A 14,229-nucleotide genomic window follows, 5' to 3' on the forward strand; every position below is an offset into this window, starting at 1 on the left:
ACTTTTTATGAACAGTGGGAACCTACTAAAATAATTATGAACCTTTGAATTTTCAGTCCTAAGGTAATTTTTTCTTCAGATGTCCATGTTCGCATCATTTGTCTGGGACTGAGGTTATATAGACCACAGTGGATGAAATGTGACCTTGTATTACAGCCATTAAAATTTCCAAGTTGTTGGTGCTATATGGTACCTAAAACCGCCACTCGGGATCATTAAAATGGATTGGTTGGATGTATGTTTCTTATGCCTTTTGGGTTTTCTCCTGCTGTGGTTCTTCGAGAAACTCTGCGTGTGGGGAACTTATTTTGTCTCTAGAGGAAAAATTACAATTGATAAAATCAATTTGAGAGGAGTTCATAATGTTCAAATTACACTCAAATCGTTACACCTTGTTGCCAATCATATCACGATAAGTTACAGAAAGCGTACGTTTATCTTCATTATCGATGGTTTAAACATCACTTATCATCCGTTAATAGCTGCCACCTCTGTAAAGAAATTGAAAGCAGGGTCCAAAAACCCACAAGAATTGCGCAATGTTTATTTACCTTCAGCTTTGTATTATATTTTCAAATTCATTCAGTTCGAAATTACTAATATTAAAATATCACTTATTGCTCGCTCAATTACTGTTAATCTGCAACATGTCATTTTGAGAGAAGAGAAAAATGAAAGTCCCCCCAACAATTGGTTTAAAATTGTGTTCACAATTCGATCGATTAGAATCTCGAAAATCGTGGCTGCATGTTCGGATCCTACAAACGTTTTCACGTGTTTCGAATTGTCCCTTTTGTCAATTTTTGACAAGGAGTGCTTCTCATTTTCCACGAAATATAAATTATCTTCAATGAATTTTGATATCAAGGAGCCTTTAATTAGTCTAAATAGTATCTTAAATGTCAAAAGCGAAGCTTCATTGTATAACTCCAATGGCTTGAAGCCCAAATTTAAACTCTCACCAGAATTGTTAATCGCATTTTTTCATCATAACTTTATCAGACAATTGTGTAAGACGTCAAAACTGCCCCCTGTTGTTACCTTTAACATTCATTGCTTCAAATTGGAAGATATTTTCCCAGATATTGAAAGTTCTCTCTGTACGTTCTCGTACATGCAAGTAACGGTTACTATTATTGACAAGCAAACTATCCACTGCAACTGTGTAATTCCACAGTTTGAGTGCCATTTTGTGGAAAAAAGCGTGAGCACGTTGCTAATTCAGAGTTTCAATTTGATCTTAGACTTGAAACCGCGTTCAGTGTCGGCACGACTTGGTTTCGCGGAATTAGACTCGCAACTCCATATACACCCGGACGAAGATTCGATTCCACTTATAGACTTAATCCCGGTTTCTCTCGAGTGTTCGCACTCAATGGAAGTTTCAGCTGAAATTTCTATTTCAGAAAAGAGTTATACCTTGTTAGATCCTTGTAATAAATATTCGAAGCAAGAGTTCCAGAATCTGGACTTAGATACGAAATTAAGTTTTGAAGGGTTCATAAGTGACTTCAATGTTACTACTTACGGTTCGTCGGAGAGTTCGCCCCATTTTTGCCTTAAAGAGTTTCGATTTTTACTCAATGGGGGTGGTTTTCATTTCACTTACTGTTTGTACATCGATGTGATCAAAATATGCAGTGCTCCGTTTGTCATCGACGCTTTCGTTCAAAGTGTGAAACGACTCATCCCTCGGAAGAGATCGGCCTCCAATGTGAGTTTGATGCGAAATGGATCTTTTAAAGGCGCTGGAGATGAAGAACAAACAAAGGCTGAATCCGAAAAATCTGACTCTCACAGAAAGCTGAAATTCGATAATGAAATAACGTCGATTAATGTAATGAAGTGTATGTTTTTGTCTGACCCAGATCCTGGGATTAGGAAAGTTCATAAGGTATCTTTAACAATTACAGAAATTTCTAGAGGTTTCGTGGACTTCGCTGAGTTTAAATTTGCAAATCTTTGCTTGTCCGTTCATCATGACGATCGTGTTGTGAATTTGGCGAATGTGTATCATTTTTCGCTAAAGGAAATTGCATGTCCATGGAAATCAATCGATGTGAAGCTGCGAAATTTTAATTCAGAATGGGAACCGAGCTCTCATATGACAGTATATACCATGGTCAAATGTTACGCATCCCTGAAAAACTCTTTGAAAAGATCGCCCAGTAAAGTATACAAAAACAAACAAAAGCAAGAAACTGGATCACGTGAACAACTTGTAGCGTGGAAAGTTGACTCCAAAATGAGAAAATTGCCACTGATTTCGGTGACATGTAAGACGTTTGGAATACACGCGAAGACTTTGGATCCAAGTGAAGAACAAATAGTCGGAGAGTCTTTTTCGAATACTTTTGAGCTGACGGCGCTGCAATTTTCAGTCTCACCCTCATCTTTGTGTATAAAATGTTCATCGTTTAACGTTTTTTGCGATACAAATAAGATCCGAAATTTGAAATCAAAGTCGAATTTGCTGAACACAATGGATCCGAAAACTCATGTCGATAAAGTGCAAACGTCTCAGGTAGATCCGATTTTCACGTTTTCCGAGTTCTTTCTCCAGTATTCTACAATTTCGTCCGCTTCTACCGTTGATAGAGAAAAATTTAGTCTGTCAACTAAAAACCATGTCATTACCCTAGACGTTGACGAATGCCAAATAAAGTTTCCGAGTGGATATGTTTTTCATAAAAACTTCTCGCAGCTAACATTGGCTCGAAAATGGTTGAAAGCATTACATTATCCGTCATCAAGCAGTAACCCGACTTCTAGCAATGAGTCACCGGTAAACGGTCCAGTCAACTCGGAGTCCAACCCTCCTATTAAAGGTAAATCAAAGTTCGTGTGGCCAGACTTCAATTTTACCTTGAAGTCGTTCAAGATGTCAATCGATGATAGTGTATTCGAGAAACGCCTCAGTGAAAATTACAGGTTGCTTCTTGATGAACAAATCGAACAAATGGATCGAATGTCATATTTCGAAAAGCGTTGGCAAGAGGCTTGTCTAAGTAACCCCCCGGAGTTATGCACAGATGAGGTGTATGAAATGAAAAAGCAACAGTTGCTTGAAATGAACAGCAAGTGTTACATCGATAGATGGAAAAGTTCACGTGATTATTTCAAAGGAGATCAAAACTTGGTTTGTATGACCATGAAAAACTGGCAGATACTATGCTTCGCCGACGAAGAAATGACAGGGCGTGATAACATTATACGACACATGAACGAGTTAGACGGAACGACGACAGTTCCTGAAAGCATCCAATTTAGTGCCCAAGCTTGTCGATTAGTTTCAGTCAGCTCAGATTTGTTTGAAATAAAAATCCGAGACTACCCAGATCCAATGTATACAGTTGCAAATGGAAACATTTCGGGAAAATTTTTAGTAGCTATTCTGCGACCCGAAAATTCATTTTCTTTCACAGACTATTCCCTTGGTAATCAATTTGAAGCAGCTAGGTTGAAGAGAAATCCTGGAAGTCAGAAATGGTTTCATAACCTCACCATGACCTCTGATGCAGTGACCTTTAATTGGGGTCAAAATCGTGATCCGGGTTGGAATGAAGTTAGCCATGGAATGTCTTTGATCAACAAACCCTCCGCTGATCCGAGCCCATCATTGCCTTTTTGGGACAAAGCACGCCTTAAATGCCAAGGAAAATTCCATTGTTATTACAAGTCACTTGAAATTACGTGGCTGTGTACGTTAGACCCTTACAAACAGTCGGAGAAACTAAGACTCCTGTGGAACAACGTATGTTACGACTGGGTTCCGAATAATCAGATTTTATCAGGAGATCTGAAAGTGGTTATTCAAACGTGCAGCAAGGCGCCATTAACCTTTATACATGCACCTAGAACCAAGATGTCATGGAACTTTGTGTATCATTGTTTGGGGAACCCGTATGCCCATCATGCTGTTATGTTCAAGCCTCAAAATATTTACTTAGATGACTACGACACCTACTCAAGATTCAGGTAATGATGTTCATGGAACGCGGTGTTGTTGCCGAAACATTTTGGCAACCACAATTTGTGGGCTTGAAAATTAACTGTCTCGAAAATCTCGTTTAGATCACAGAGCTTTGATGTTACCTTCTCAATTTCAATTCGACCCTCTACTGGAGGTGAGCCAATGACTGCAGTGAATGATGAAGCGCTGTTGACGAGTGACTTGCCTTCAGGCACTGCCAAAATTGACATGTTCAGCTCAACTTTCAACTGGTGCCACCAATTTGGAAAGCTTTTGGGGTACGCAGTTTTGAAGTGTAGTAGTCCTGATGTATATCAAATATTGATCGCGCAATAATTTAAAATCACTTTTGTTGGACTGAGTTATTGCTAGAAGAAAATCATTGCTCCCTAGGCTGGCAGAAAGGCTTGGCAAGGTTTTTTCGGAAAGATATTGAATCGTTTTTTTAGTTCCCGTAAATGTTAGCCCTCGAATTGCTTTGGTTCCATGTAGTTCATTGTTTTCTAGGACGACTGGCCGTCCCATTAAAAGAGGAGCATACTACAAAAATGTCAGAACCAAAAAGAAAGCCTCTCTGATGCGACATTTCCGTAACCTAGTGACCAAGTTCGACACTCCTGCCATCACCTACAATTACAGGGTGAGCGAAAAGCGAAACAGAGGAGTGACGTGTTACTTCTCGAGTAATTCACGATTGAAAACAGAGCAAAGTTTGTATCTGGAACCTCACAATGACAGACTAATCAGACGACCGGCAACACGATGGGTCACGAGGTCGTTGATATTTGACCTCAACAATGTCTACATCTTCGTCATATCTGATAACTCAGAGACAGAAGATCAGTCATCATTGATGGATATTTATATCAGGGATAAACGTAACACTGAGCCGCCGCGTAAGCTCCATTTCATGTCAATTCAGAGCTTGTCGTACCAGAAAACGGAAATCACGCCGAATACAGTTCGCTCCAGTAATGACTCGGTTGCAGAAGAAATCGTGTACTTGACGCCCATGCATTCTTTGACAGCATCAGGCGTGCATGCTACTTGGAGCAGACGGAACCGGGCGATTATAATGCGACTTTACGACCAGTACTCTTTCAACAAAAGTTTGAGGCAGAATTTGTCATCAGATGCTTTGAAGCCAATTGTAGTTGTAAACACCGAAGACCCGAAATCCAAATGGGACAGGCGGAAGAGTGTATTGCAGCATCCGATTCACAAAATATCCTCAATAGGAACCAGTTCAGAAGAGCTTGATAATTCTGAAGCATCCATAACCGCATCAACGCCATGTAAACAGCAAAATCCGTTCGCAGATCCTTTGTACGAGATCCTCGTGAAAGATATTGACAGCAAACGGTTCTTCGGGTTTAATGAAGAGAAATATATACCCGAAGATGACGAGGATGACAAGATTTCACTGTCAGATGTCAATCAACATAGCTTAAAAGTAGCGATATCCGACATGCAATTGAAGCTTCTCGGTTTCGACACCCCAGGTCTGGTAATAGTGACAGCTTCCGACGCCCAAATTGACAGGTATCAGCACGAGTCCATTTGGTATGAAGACAAACTATACAGTAAGAACTCGCTGATTGTTTCTCTTAATGATATGCAGTATTTTTCCACATTGAGTTATAACGACTTAGTAGCTTGCGAAGAAAACGACGAAACGGTATCGTGGTTGCCTTTGACTGTTGTGAACATTGAGTCGCAGAATCTTTCGAAATCAATGGACGAACAGTCATTCCAAGAGGAAGTCTTGACAGAGGCAATAGGTGCTCTTGTGTCATCTTGTGGATCTTATCGGCTCCAGAGAATCATTAGCAGATGTTGCTGTAATGTCTCTTTAGTAACTGTTAACTCACTCTCAGAAAACGAAAATATGCCTATATACAATGTGCCTTCAAAACAACAAGTGTCCAAAAAAGCGCCAGTTTCGTTATTCAGACTTCATCATAATGATCTATGCATTAGCACTAACTCGTTTCAGTACAGCTTAGTGCTTGACATAGTGAATAACTTAATTTTATACCAAGAAAAATCGAAGAAGATTTCAATTGAAAATCTTAAAATTTTGAGACTTTCAATGCAAGTTAGAGAGTTCGCCGAATTGAAGCTGGCAATTATAAATATTCAGAAACATTTGAGAGAAGGGAATTTTGCTCTGAAAACATTGAAACGCGATAGAGCAGCGGTCGAAGGTAAATTGCAGTCACTTCAAAATTTAGTAGCTTCAAAGTTAGGTTCGGAAATCGACTCGGAAGGCTCACAAAGAATCGAAGAAGAAATTACTCATTGGAGAAAATACGCTTTCGCTCAAGAAGAATCAGTTGAATCTAAGAAAAAAGAATTAGAAGCTTCAGCTCAGAGATTACAGTTAGCGCTGACCTGTTACAAAGAATTGCAGCTTAAGAGTAAAATCCAACTACCATCAAATGATGAAAAACCAGCTGCTGCGAACAAAAAGGAAATCATATTCGCCAAAGCGAAGTGGAGCTTAACTGAAGTTGATGGTCAAATAGGTTTCGCCGATGTTTGCCTGACAAACTTCAAGTATACAAAAATTGCGAGTAGTGATGACAGCCTGGATCACCGTGTCGCTTTAGAAGATGTCGAAGTTAAAAATCTAATCAATAACGACCATTTTGTGGACATTTTACAAACTCATGAAAAGAATGCTAGAAATATGGCAAGTAGTAGTAGCGAATCTTCTATTCAAAACGAAGGTGATGAGCTGAGCCCGGACAATGACAGAGGGATGATTCTAGTTGTCCAGATGAGAGAAAAGCCAGCTGTCGGCGGAATCCAAATCCGCGAACTACTGGATATAAAAATTGCGACATTAAATATTCACTTGACAGAAGCGTTTTGGAAGACTATGAAGCAGTTTTTGTTCCCGGTGGAATCGAAGCGAAAACAGGAGGAGGAAGAATTGCATCAGATGAGGCTCTTGACGACTGCTTTGCCACACGACAAGGCAGGAAGCAAGTTGACCTTGCATAAGTCGGGAAGCAGTTCATACTCGTTGAGTTCGGCACTGGCTTCGAAGAACAAGAAAAAGAAGGTACAAAAACATTTGAAAATGAAATGGATATTGTTAAATATTTATTTGAACTTCTCTCAATAATCAAACCAAATGGATTCAATTTACGTCGATTGTTTCAGCAATATTTTTAGTGCTTGAAGTTTTCTGTAGTCTGCTGGCTAGAGTAGTTTTGACAAAATATGCCGAAATGGCTCTTTTTTAGTTCTTTTAATGAAAAAGGATAGTGACAAGAAAGTTTTCCCCTCTTATTTATTATACTGGCGCTAAATGAACTGTTAGCAAATATTGGGATCTGATCGACCAAAAATGAAATAAGTTTAAAAATTTAAGTTTCTGTGTGCTGTTTTATTTCGTTGCCATATTTGTAAAAAGTCTCAACTTGGAGCTCATTTGATACGTCTTTTTAGGTTAAAAAAGAAGCGAAAGACAGGGACTTTGAGAAGTTATACAGCAGTCACGCAGGCCATGAGTCAATAGATTTAGCTTTTGAAAGAGCGGCGAGGAATTGTTTGTTTGTGGTGATTCGCATCCGGGAGGTACCTATCTATGTGACTTACAGAGGCGACAAGAAAAAGAACATAGAAGACATTCACAACATGCACATCGTGTTGCCTCGAGTGGAGATACATAACATGACTATGACCTGGAGAGATCTGCTCAACCATGTGAGGCGTGAAGTGACGAAGACCATTGTAAAAGGTAAAGATAGTTTTTGTAACTTCGGACCGCCAGTCTGATTTGAACTCCTCGTACATGTGGGATTAATTTGTTTCAACTACCGTATAAGTTTGGGAAACAAAACTGTTCTTTCGAGAGCCAAAAATTGCCTGTGAAAAACCACAGCTAGCTTCTGTACTCCTTGCTTCTTCGAAAGTCAAAACAAAAAAAATGAATACTAGTTTTCTGCTTTACAGCTTTTGAATGATCCAATGACTGTAACATGATGGTTTATTAACAAAAACCATGAAAGAACAGATACTGAACATACATATTCTTGTAGTTATGAAACCTAAAAGCTCATAATCTACTATCTCTAACACGGGGTGTGTTAGAGATAGTAGATTATCAGCTTTTAGGTTTCATAACTACAAGAATATGTATGTTCAGTATCTGTTGTTTCATGGTTTTTGTTAATAAACCATCATGTTACAGTTATTGGATCATTCAAAAGCTGTCTAGCAGAAAACTAGTATTTATTTTTTTGTTTTGACTTTCGAAGAAGCAAGGAGTACAGAAGCTATCTGTGGTTTTTCACAGGCAATTTTCGGCTCTCGAAAGAACAGTTTTTAATGGTATTAGTGATACAACCCTGATAATATTGATACCATGGCTTTCAAATTAAAAAGACTAGAATTCAATTACGTTTTTCGCGACCTTTACACATTTGCTGATCGATAGTGGAGTCCTCACTATTTCATCGACTCTTAAAAAAAAGAGGAAAATTTCTGATCCACTGCAGTGAGCAGACAATTTTCAAAGAGCACCAAGTTTTCACATCAGTCATGATAAATGGGAGGACAAGAAAAAAAAACCTTTTCTTTAGAAAAATTGTGGGGTTTCAGTCAAGCAAACTCGTCACAAAAATTTTTGCGAAGACCATCGCAAAATTGCTGAAGCAAAATCCAAAAGAAGATTACAAATTGCGAGTTACTAAATTGCATTTATGAATGCACTTAGGAATATATGCACTTTCATCTGATGAAAGTGACGTAAATAGCACTCTCCAAATACGAACGTGGAACTGGAGCAAAAAAGCGCCAATCATAAAATCGATCTAGAAATTCAAAGAGCTTAAAGGGCATCAATTTTTTTCTTTGAAATTCGAAAGTTGAGATTTTTTCAACTAAGTCAGTAATTTTTTTTGTTAACTTGCATTCATTACTCTTTTACAATCTTTGATTGGCTATGTTTGTATTTGAAAAAAGTTGAAGTTCTGCATAAGAGGCTTTTCCCACATTTAAGAAGATAAACTTAATGGATTTTGAAAAAGTCAAATTTTTGATTTTTTTATAGTTTTTTTAATCTTCTTTTTTTTCGAAAACTACCTAGCCAAATCTGAGATAAAGAATTCAATTGAAAGGGCGCGTAATAGTTTTCTCCTTCAAATAAGCAGAGAATTAACTGGGGTAATGCGTAAAATCAGTTTTTTTAGGTATGAAAATTACGCATTTCCGTATCAGTACAATATATGATAAAAATATTAAAAGAGGTACATCCAGCTTTAGATGTACATCCAGTTTTTTTCCTTGAGTTTTGCAACTTTATTGGAGTCAGTAAGTATTAGTAAAATTACAAGCGGTCGTGGAGCAGATGTGAAAACGTGATGCTCCTTGTCTCGAATTTGACATTCAAAATTTTTTCTCAAGGTGTATTTTTAATCTTTTACTTTTCCTTTTTTCACTTTGTTTTGCCTGTTTAGAGCTCATTTTTGCATGTTCCTCACTTTTGTTTGCGAACGCAACTTCGTCTCTGTGTAAACAATAGTAAACAATAGTTTGATGACAAACATTACTAATCATCATCGCAATATGAATCATAGTAGTTAATAATCATAGTAATAAAAAAATCATAATAATATCAAGGATAGCTGTTTAACGAGTAGCACAGAACAAGTAGCACCATAGCCTTCAACAAAAAATAAAAAAAACGTTTTGTCAAATTAGAGTCTTTTTTCTGCGTGGTGTGGTAAAAGCATCGCAACGAAAAAAAATAGAACTTAGGCATGCTCGACAGTCATTGTAAAGTAGGTCATATGGAAAACAGTCTTTGTAGGAAATGGACAAGAAGAACGAAAACTAAATTGTAAAAAAAATTTAAAAACACTTTTTTTAAAATACTTTTAAGTTTTTGATTCCCAAATTTTCGCTAAAAACTTATAGCGCTAATTCCCAAAAGGGCGCTGATTCCCACAATAGCGCTAGTGTTACTTGAGTAAATCTAAAAGCTCACGGCTTAAATTAAGCATGAATAAACTATAGTTTAATCCTGCGCGCTCACCTTCTTAGCGCAAAATATTATTAAAATTTTCCAACCGGTTTTTCTCGGCACAGAGATAATTTCATTATGTCGTTCGAATCACGACTGAATATGCTTTCATGTGATATATCACTCAACCCATTCCGATGATTTTTTGTGGTATCTGCGTGGAAAACAAAAAAAATAAAATACCCGGATACATATTTTCTCCCATTTTTCAAATGGTCGGAACATTAAATACAACAATAATCATTGCGGTTGAGATCAGCAAGTGGTATCAAACCGGAATATAGATTTTTTTTCGGGTTAACAACTTGTTTAACAGGATCACTCGAATCACTTGTATCTTGGTTCATAATGAATTCAAACTTCTATGCGTTACCGGCCTACTGAGCCTGCAGGTAACAAATATGCCTGGGACGTCCAAGCTCCTGGTTTCGGATCTGACTTGAACCTGTTTTTCTTTCAAACGGGAAATTTGCTGCTTTTAATCAAATTGTCGGCGAATTTTTTGTCTATTTAGCTGTTGTCGGCTTAGTTGTTACATCTTGGAATCGTTTTTTGCGGGGCACATTTTTCTTTAATGTTGCTCGTGTTTGGTTTACTTGTACAATGTGTTTTTACTTACCTTGATTTCGTATTTCCTTTGTTTTTTCTCGGCCCGTATCATTTCGGCCTATTTTTTTATCGGTTTAATGACGTAATGATAGGGTCGAGAAAACAAAATTGAAAAAGTCCTAAAGGCCATACCGCAAAAACCGAAAGGATTTGAGCAATAAAGTTTGGAGGCCAGATTAACCAGAAATGAATGGACCCCGAGCTAAAGGTAAACAATAATGAGCTTTCAGGTTTCATAACCACAAGAATATGTAAGCTCAGTTACCGTTTTTCACTATTTTTTAATTATAAGAAAATTATATTACAGTCATAAGTCCTTTAAAAGCTGTATGTAAAACATAAATTTCTGATTTTGTTTTATGTTCCGACCTTCGAAAAAATAAGGAATACTGAAGCTAGGTGTGGTTCCTCCAAGTTTCCCCATTGTTTGAATCTCGAAATAACGATTATATTGATACCTTGGCCTGAAAGTTAAAAAGATTTTTCGTTGCTATTGTTATGTCGTAATGTTTGGGGGCTAAAAATTTTTTACATTCAGCACTCATATGTCCCTTTTTTGTGAAAATAGGAATCCCGGTCATTGAAAGTTAGCCAGGTGCTTAATGAGACCTTTCAGCCTGAAACATCCCAATCAAAAAGATAAAGAAAAGCAATGCAGAAATCAGTGGCCTTAAATCACTTTTGATTACACTAGACAGTGTAATTTTGGTGTGCAACTTTTGGTTGTATTGTTTCTGATATCTTCTTGTTAATCTCCCCAAAATTAGCTATAAATCTTGAAGTTTTCAACGAAAAAGCCCAAGGTTCTCTTTAGATAGTTACACCTTAACGCTATGACAGGCATTGTTGGAATCGAGATTCTTCGAAAAATTTGTTAAAAATGTACGAAGCCGAGCATCGTCTCGTTTCGCTATCAATTCAGCTGGTTTTTAATCGGGATTATTCAGATATAGTTTTGTAAAGAACTATTGAACTGTTGTAAAGAATTATTGATTTTTGGGGTTTTGGTTGCCGAATGTTTCTTTGTTTCACTTGCGAGAGCAAGCGTCTTATAATCGGATCTAGACTTTTTCCCGTAAACAACATTCTTCTCTTATTTATTTACTTCCTTCTTCTTCAGGTTTGTTCTTTATTCAATTCTTTCATGTTCTGTCCCATTTCGATGTTCCTTCTCTAAGGTCTGGGGTCGAGTGTCTTTCACTATGTATGCGATTGATTTTTTTTCGGTAAAACTTGACTTTTCGAACTTCCGTTTGTCTGCTGAAGTTTTGTCGGCGCTTTGCCACCTCACAGATTCTACTGTCCTGCAAGCAACTTTCATTGCAGTTGCAAGTACCAGCGTTGTTCCTTCTAGTTTCAGGGATAGACTTGCAGTTCCACTGGTGTCTGCTCAAAGGTCGTCGGCTATTTGCCCACATAAATGCTTTTTCTTGTGATATAGGCAACTTTCATGGTAGTTGCAAGTGTTAGTGTTGTTCATCGTAGTTTCATGTGGGACTTAAAACCCTAAAGAACTAATTATGAATCTTAATTTTTCGGCTAAACTTGTGCCTGCTCAAAGATTACCGGCTTTGTTTCCTCGCCGCGTGCTTTGTCCATTGCTAATTTATTATTAAAATATCTTATTGGAGTTTTTGTCAATATACACGAAAATATAAATTTTTGGTAGACCTAGTTTCTTGATCATGTTTGACTTGTTCCATTTTTTTCGACTCTTATGTTTGAAAAAAAATTTCAAAACGTTCCAGTCAATTTTTTTTTCTTAAGCGTGTTTAGCACATTGCTCATTTTAATCAAGGTGGTTCAGAACAAAAAAAGTTTTTTTTTCAGTTTTGTGATGAGAATTTTGGAAACCTCGAAGTTGCATTTTTAAAAGTAGTCAATATAGTAAGCATAAAAAGCGGTTGGCTGCCCCCATCCTTTTTGGGTCTTTTCGGTTATACTTACCCCCTCTCCCCCCTCCCCCCCACCCCCCCCCCCCCCAAAAATTGAAGAAATTTGGCAATTCAAATTTCGAGTTGAAATTGAAAGCGCAAAAGCGAGTGAAACAAACAATTAAATACCACACGAGTGCAATTAGCAGCTGCTCGATTAGGAAACAAAAGTATATGTCAAAAGCTGCTAATTGCAAGCGAGTGCTATTTAGTTTCACTCGCTTTCGCGCTTTCAATTTCAACTCGAAATTTGAATTGCCAAATTTATTCATTTAGGCGGATAGAACAGAAAATACCCTCCTTTTTTTTTATCGTTGCATTCAATTTTTTTATTTAATACTTTTGACGTTAACAATCTGTTTAAAGCACCGTAGGTTCGACCTGTAATAGGTTCTTATTCTGACATGTAAAAAGCAAAATTTGAACATAAATCAAATTTGGTTCAAATTAATAGTTTGCTTGAAATTGTATTTATTTGACAGAGTATTGTTCTGGTGAGAGCATTTATTTTTCTCAGTTGCCACTTAGGCTTCCACAGAAAAGGGTCTCTGATCTATATAATCCGTTTTTGTTTTCTTGAATTTTGCCAAGCTTTTTTGCTCCTTGAATGGTTTTCTCAAAAATGTTTGCTTTGATGGTTGCGGCTGCTGCTTCGATCATTGTGTATACTTGTTTGTTTTTTATTTAGCGCTTTTAGGGTGCGAATGGAATGACGTGCAAATATAGTCTATTCTGATTGCTATTATTTAGCTTTATAATCAAAACGGATGTTGTTTTGCTGTTTCAGGTTGGATGCAAGAGAAGCTTCGCCTCGGTGCGTACAGAAATAGCAAGATGTTGACAGATGAAGATCAAGCGGCTCTAATGATAGACAAGGAGAAGCTGCGCAAGCTGAATGAACAGCATCTAAACAAGTCAAAATAATTGCCATAAAACCTCGGGGCTTGATAGTTCTGCTATCATTTTAGAATTAGAGAGGATAATATATTAGATGCGGATCACAAAATAAACCCTGAATAATTTTGTAATTAGTTTTTAAACCAATTCTGATCAATAATTTTGTTTCGGTATTTTATAGATAATTCGTTCAAAAGAAAATTATGTTTTGTTAGCTATTTAAGTTGATTTGTAGAGTAGAAATGATTTATAGACTTAATTTTTGAGCTTGTAAACTCGATTCATTTATGACACGCTGAACTGTTTTGCAATTGAATTTTAGAGTGTCAAAAACTCTAATTTAAATCTCTAATTTTAGTCCGACCACGTAGTGGGGAGGAATTTTGTATTCAGTTGTATTTTCTGCGCAGGTATATCAGGAAATTTTTCAAATATATGTTTTTGAAAAATTTCACAATTAGTTTCCAATATTTTAAGTTTAAATGAACGTTGTGGTTAAAGAAAAGGTTATAAAAGTTGTTCAATGTCAAATTTTTTTTGACGGCTTTGACTGTCTTTTCAATTTCAATTTAACTGGAAGCCAATTCCACTCTAGAATTAGTAAACAGCAAATTGGCGTTTAACAACGTGAATTACTCCTAGTTACCATTTGAATAAGCAAGGGTACCGCAACCAAGTGCTAATTTACAAAAGTGGACCATGAAGTCTTGCTCGTGCTTCAACTCGCTCACTAATAAGTTCAAATTCAATCAATTTTTCAGCGTAATTGGCGTAGAGGT

General features: G+C 37.1%; 1 protein-coding gene across 1 annotated transcript; it reads left to right on the forward strand.

Moving 5' to 3' along the window:
* The first annotated feature begins 83 nt into the window (after nt 1-83).
* On the forward strand, nt 84-13,945 carry LOC134846637 (protein hobbit-like). Its single transcript, XM_063864024.1, has 5 exons — nt 84-3,978; nt 4,075-4,251; nt 4,481-7,043; nt 7,433-7,724; nt 13,341-13,945. Exons 1-5 carry the CDS (start codon nt 221-223, stop codon nt 13,475-13,477), a joined length of 6,927 nt encoding a protein of 2,308 aa, XP_063720094.1. The 5' UTR covers nt 84-220; the 3' UTR covers nt 13,478-13,945.
* The last annotated feature ends 284 nt before the right edge of the window (nt 13,946-14,229 follow it).

This window comes from Symsagittifera roscoffensis, chromosome 5 (genome assembly GCF_963678635.1).
Source record: "Symsagittifera roscoffensis chromosome 5, txSymRosc1.1, whole genome shotgun sequence".
NCBI lineage: Eukaryota > Metazoa > Xenacoelomorpha > Acoela > Convolutidae > Symsagittifera > Symsagittifera roscoffensis.

Excerpts from the sequence above, each read along its gene's own strand:
- LOC134846637 (XM_063864024.1), top strand. The coding sequence starts at position 221 with ATGGATTGGTTGGATGTATGTTTCTTATGCCTTTTGGGTTTTCTCCTG. Across the intron at positions 3,979-4,074 it reads GACACCTACTCAAGATTCAG|ATCACAGAGCTTTGATGTTA; the intron begins GTAATGATGTTC and ends AATCTCGTTTAG. Across the intron at positions 7,725-13,340 it reads GACGAAGACCATTGTAAAAG|GTTGGATGCAAGAGAAGCTT; the intron begins GTAAAGATAGTT and ends TTGCTGTTTCAG.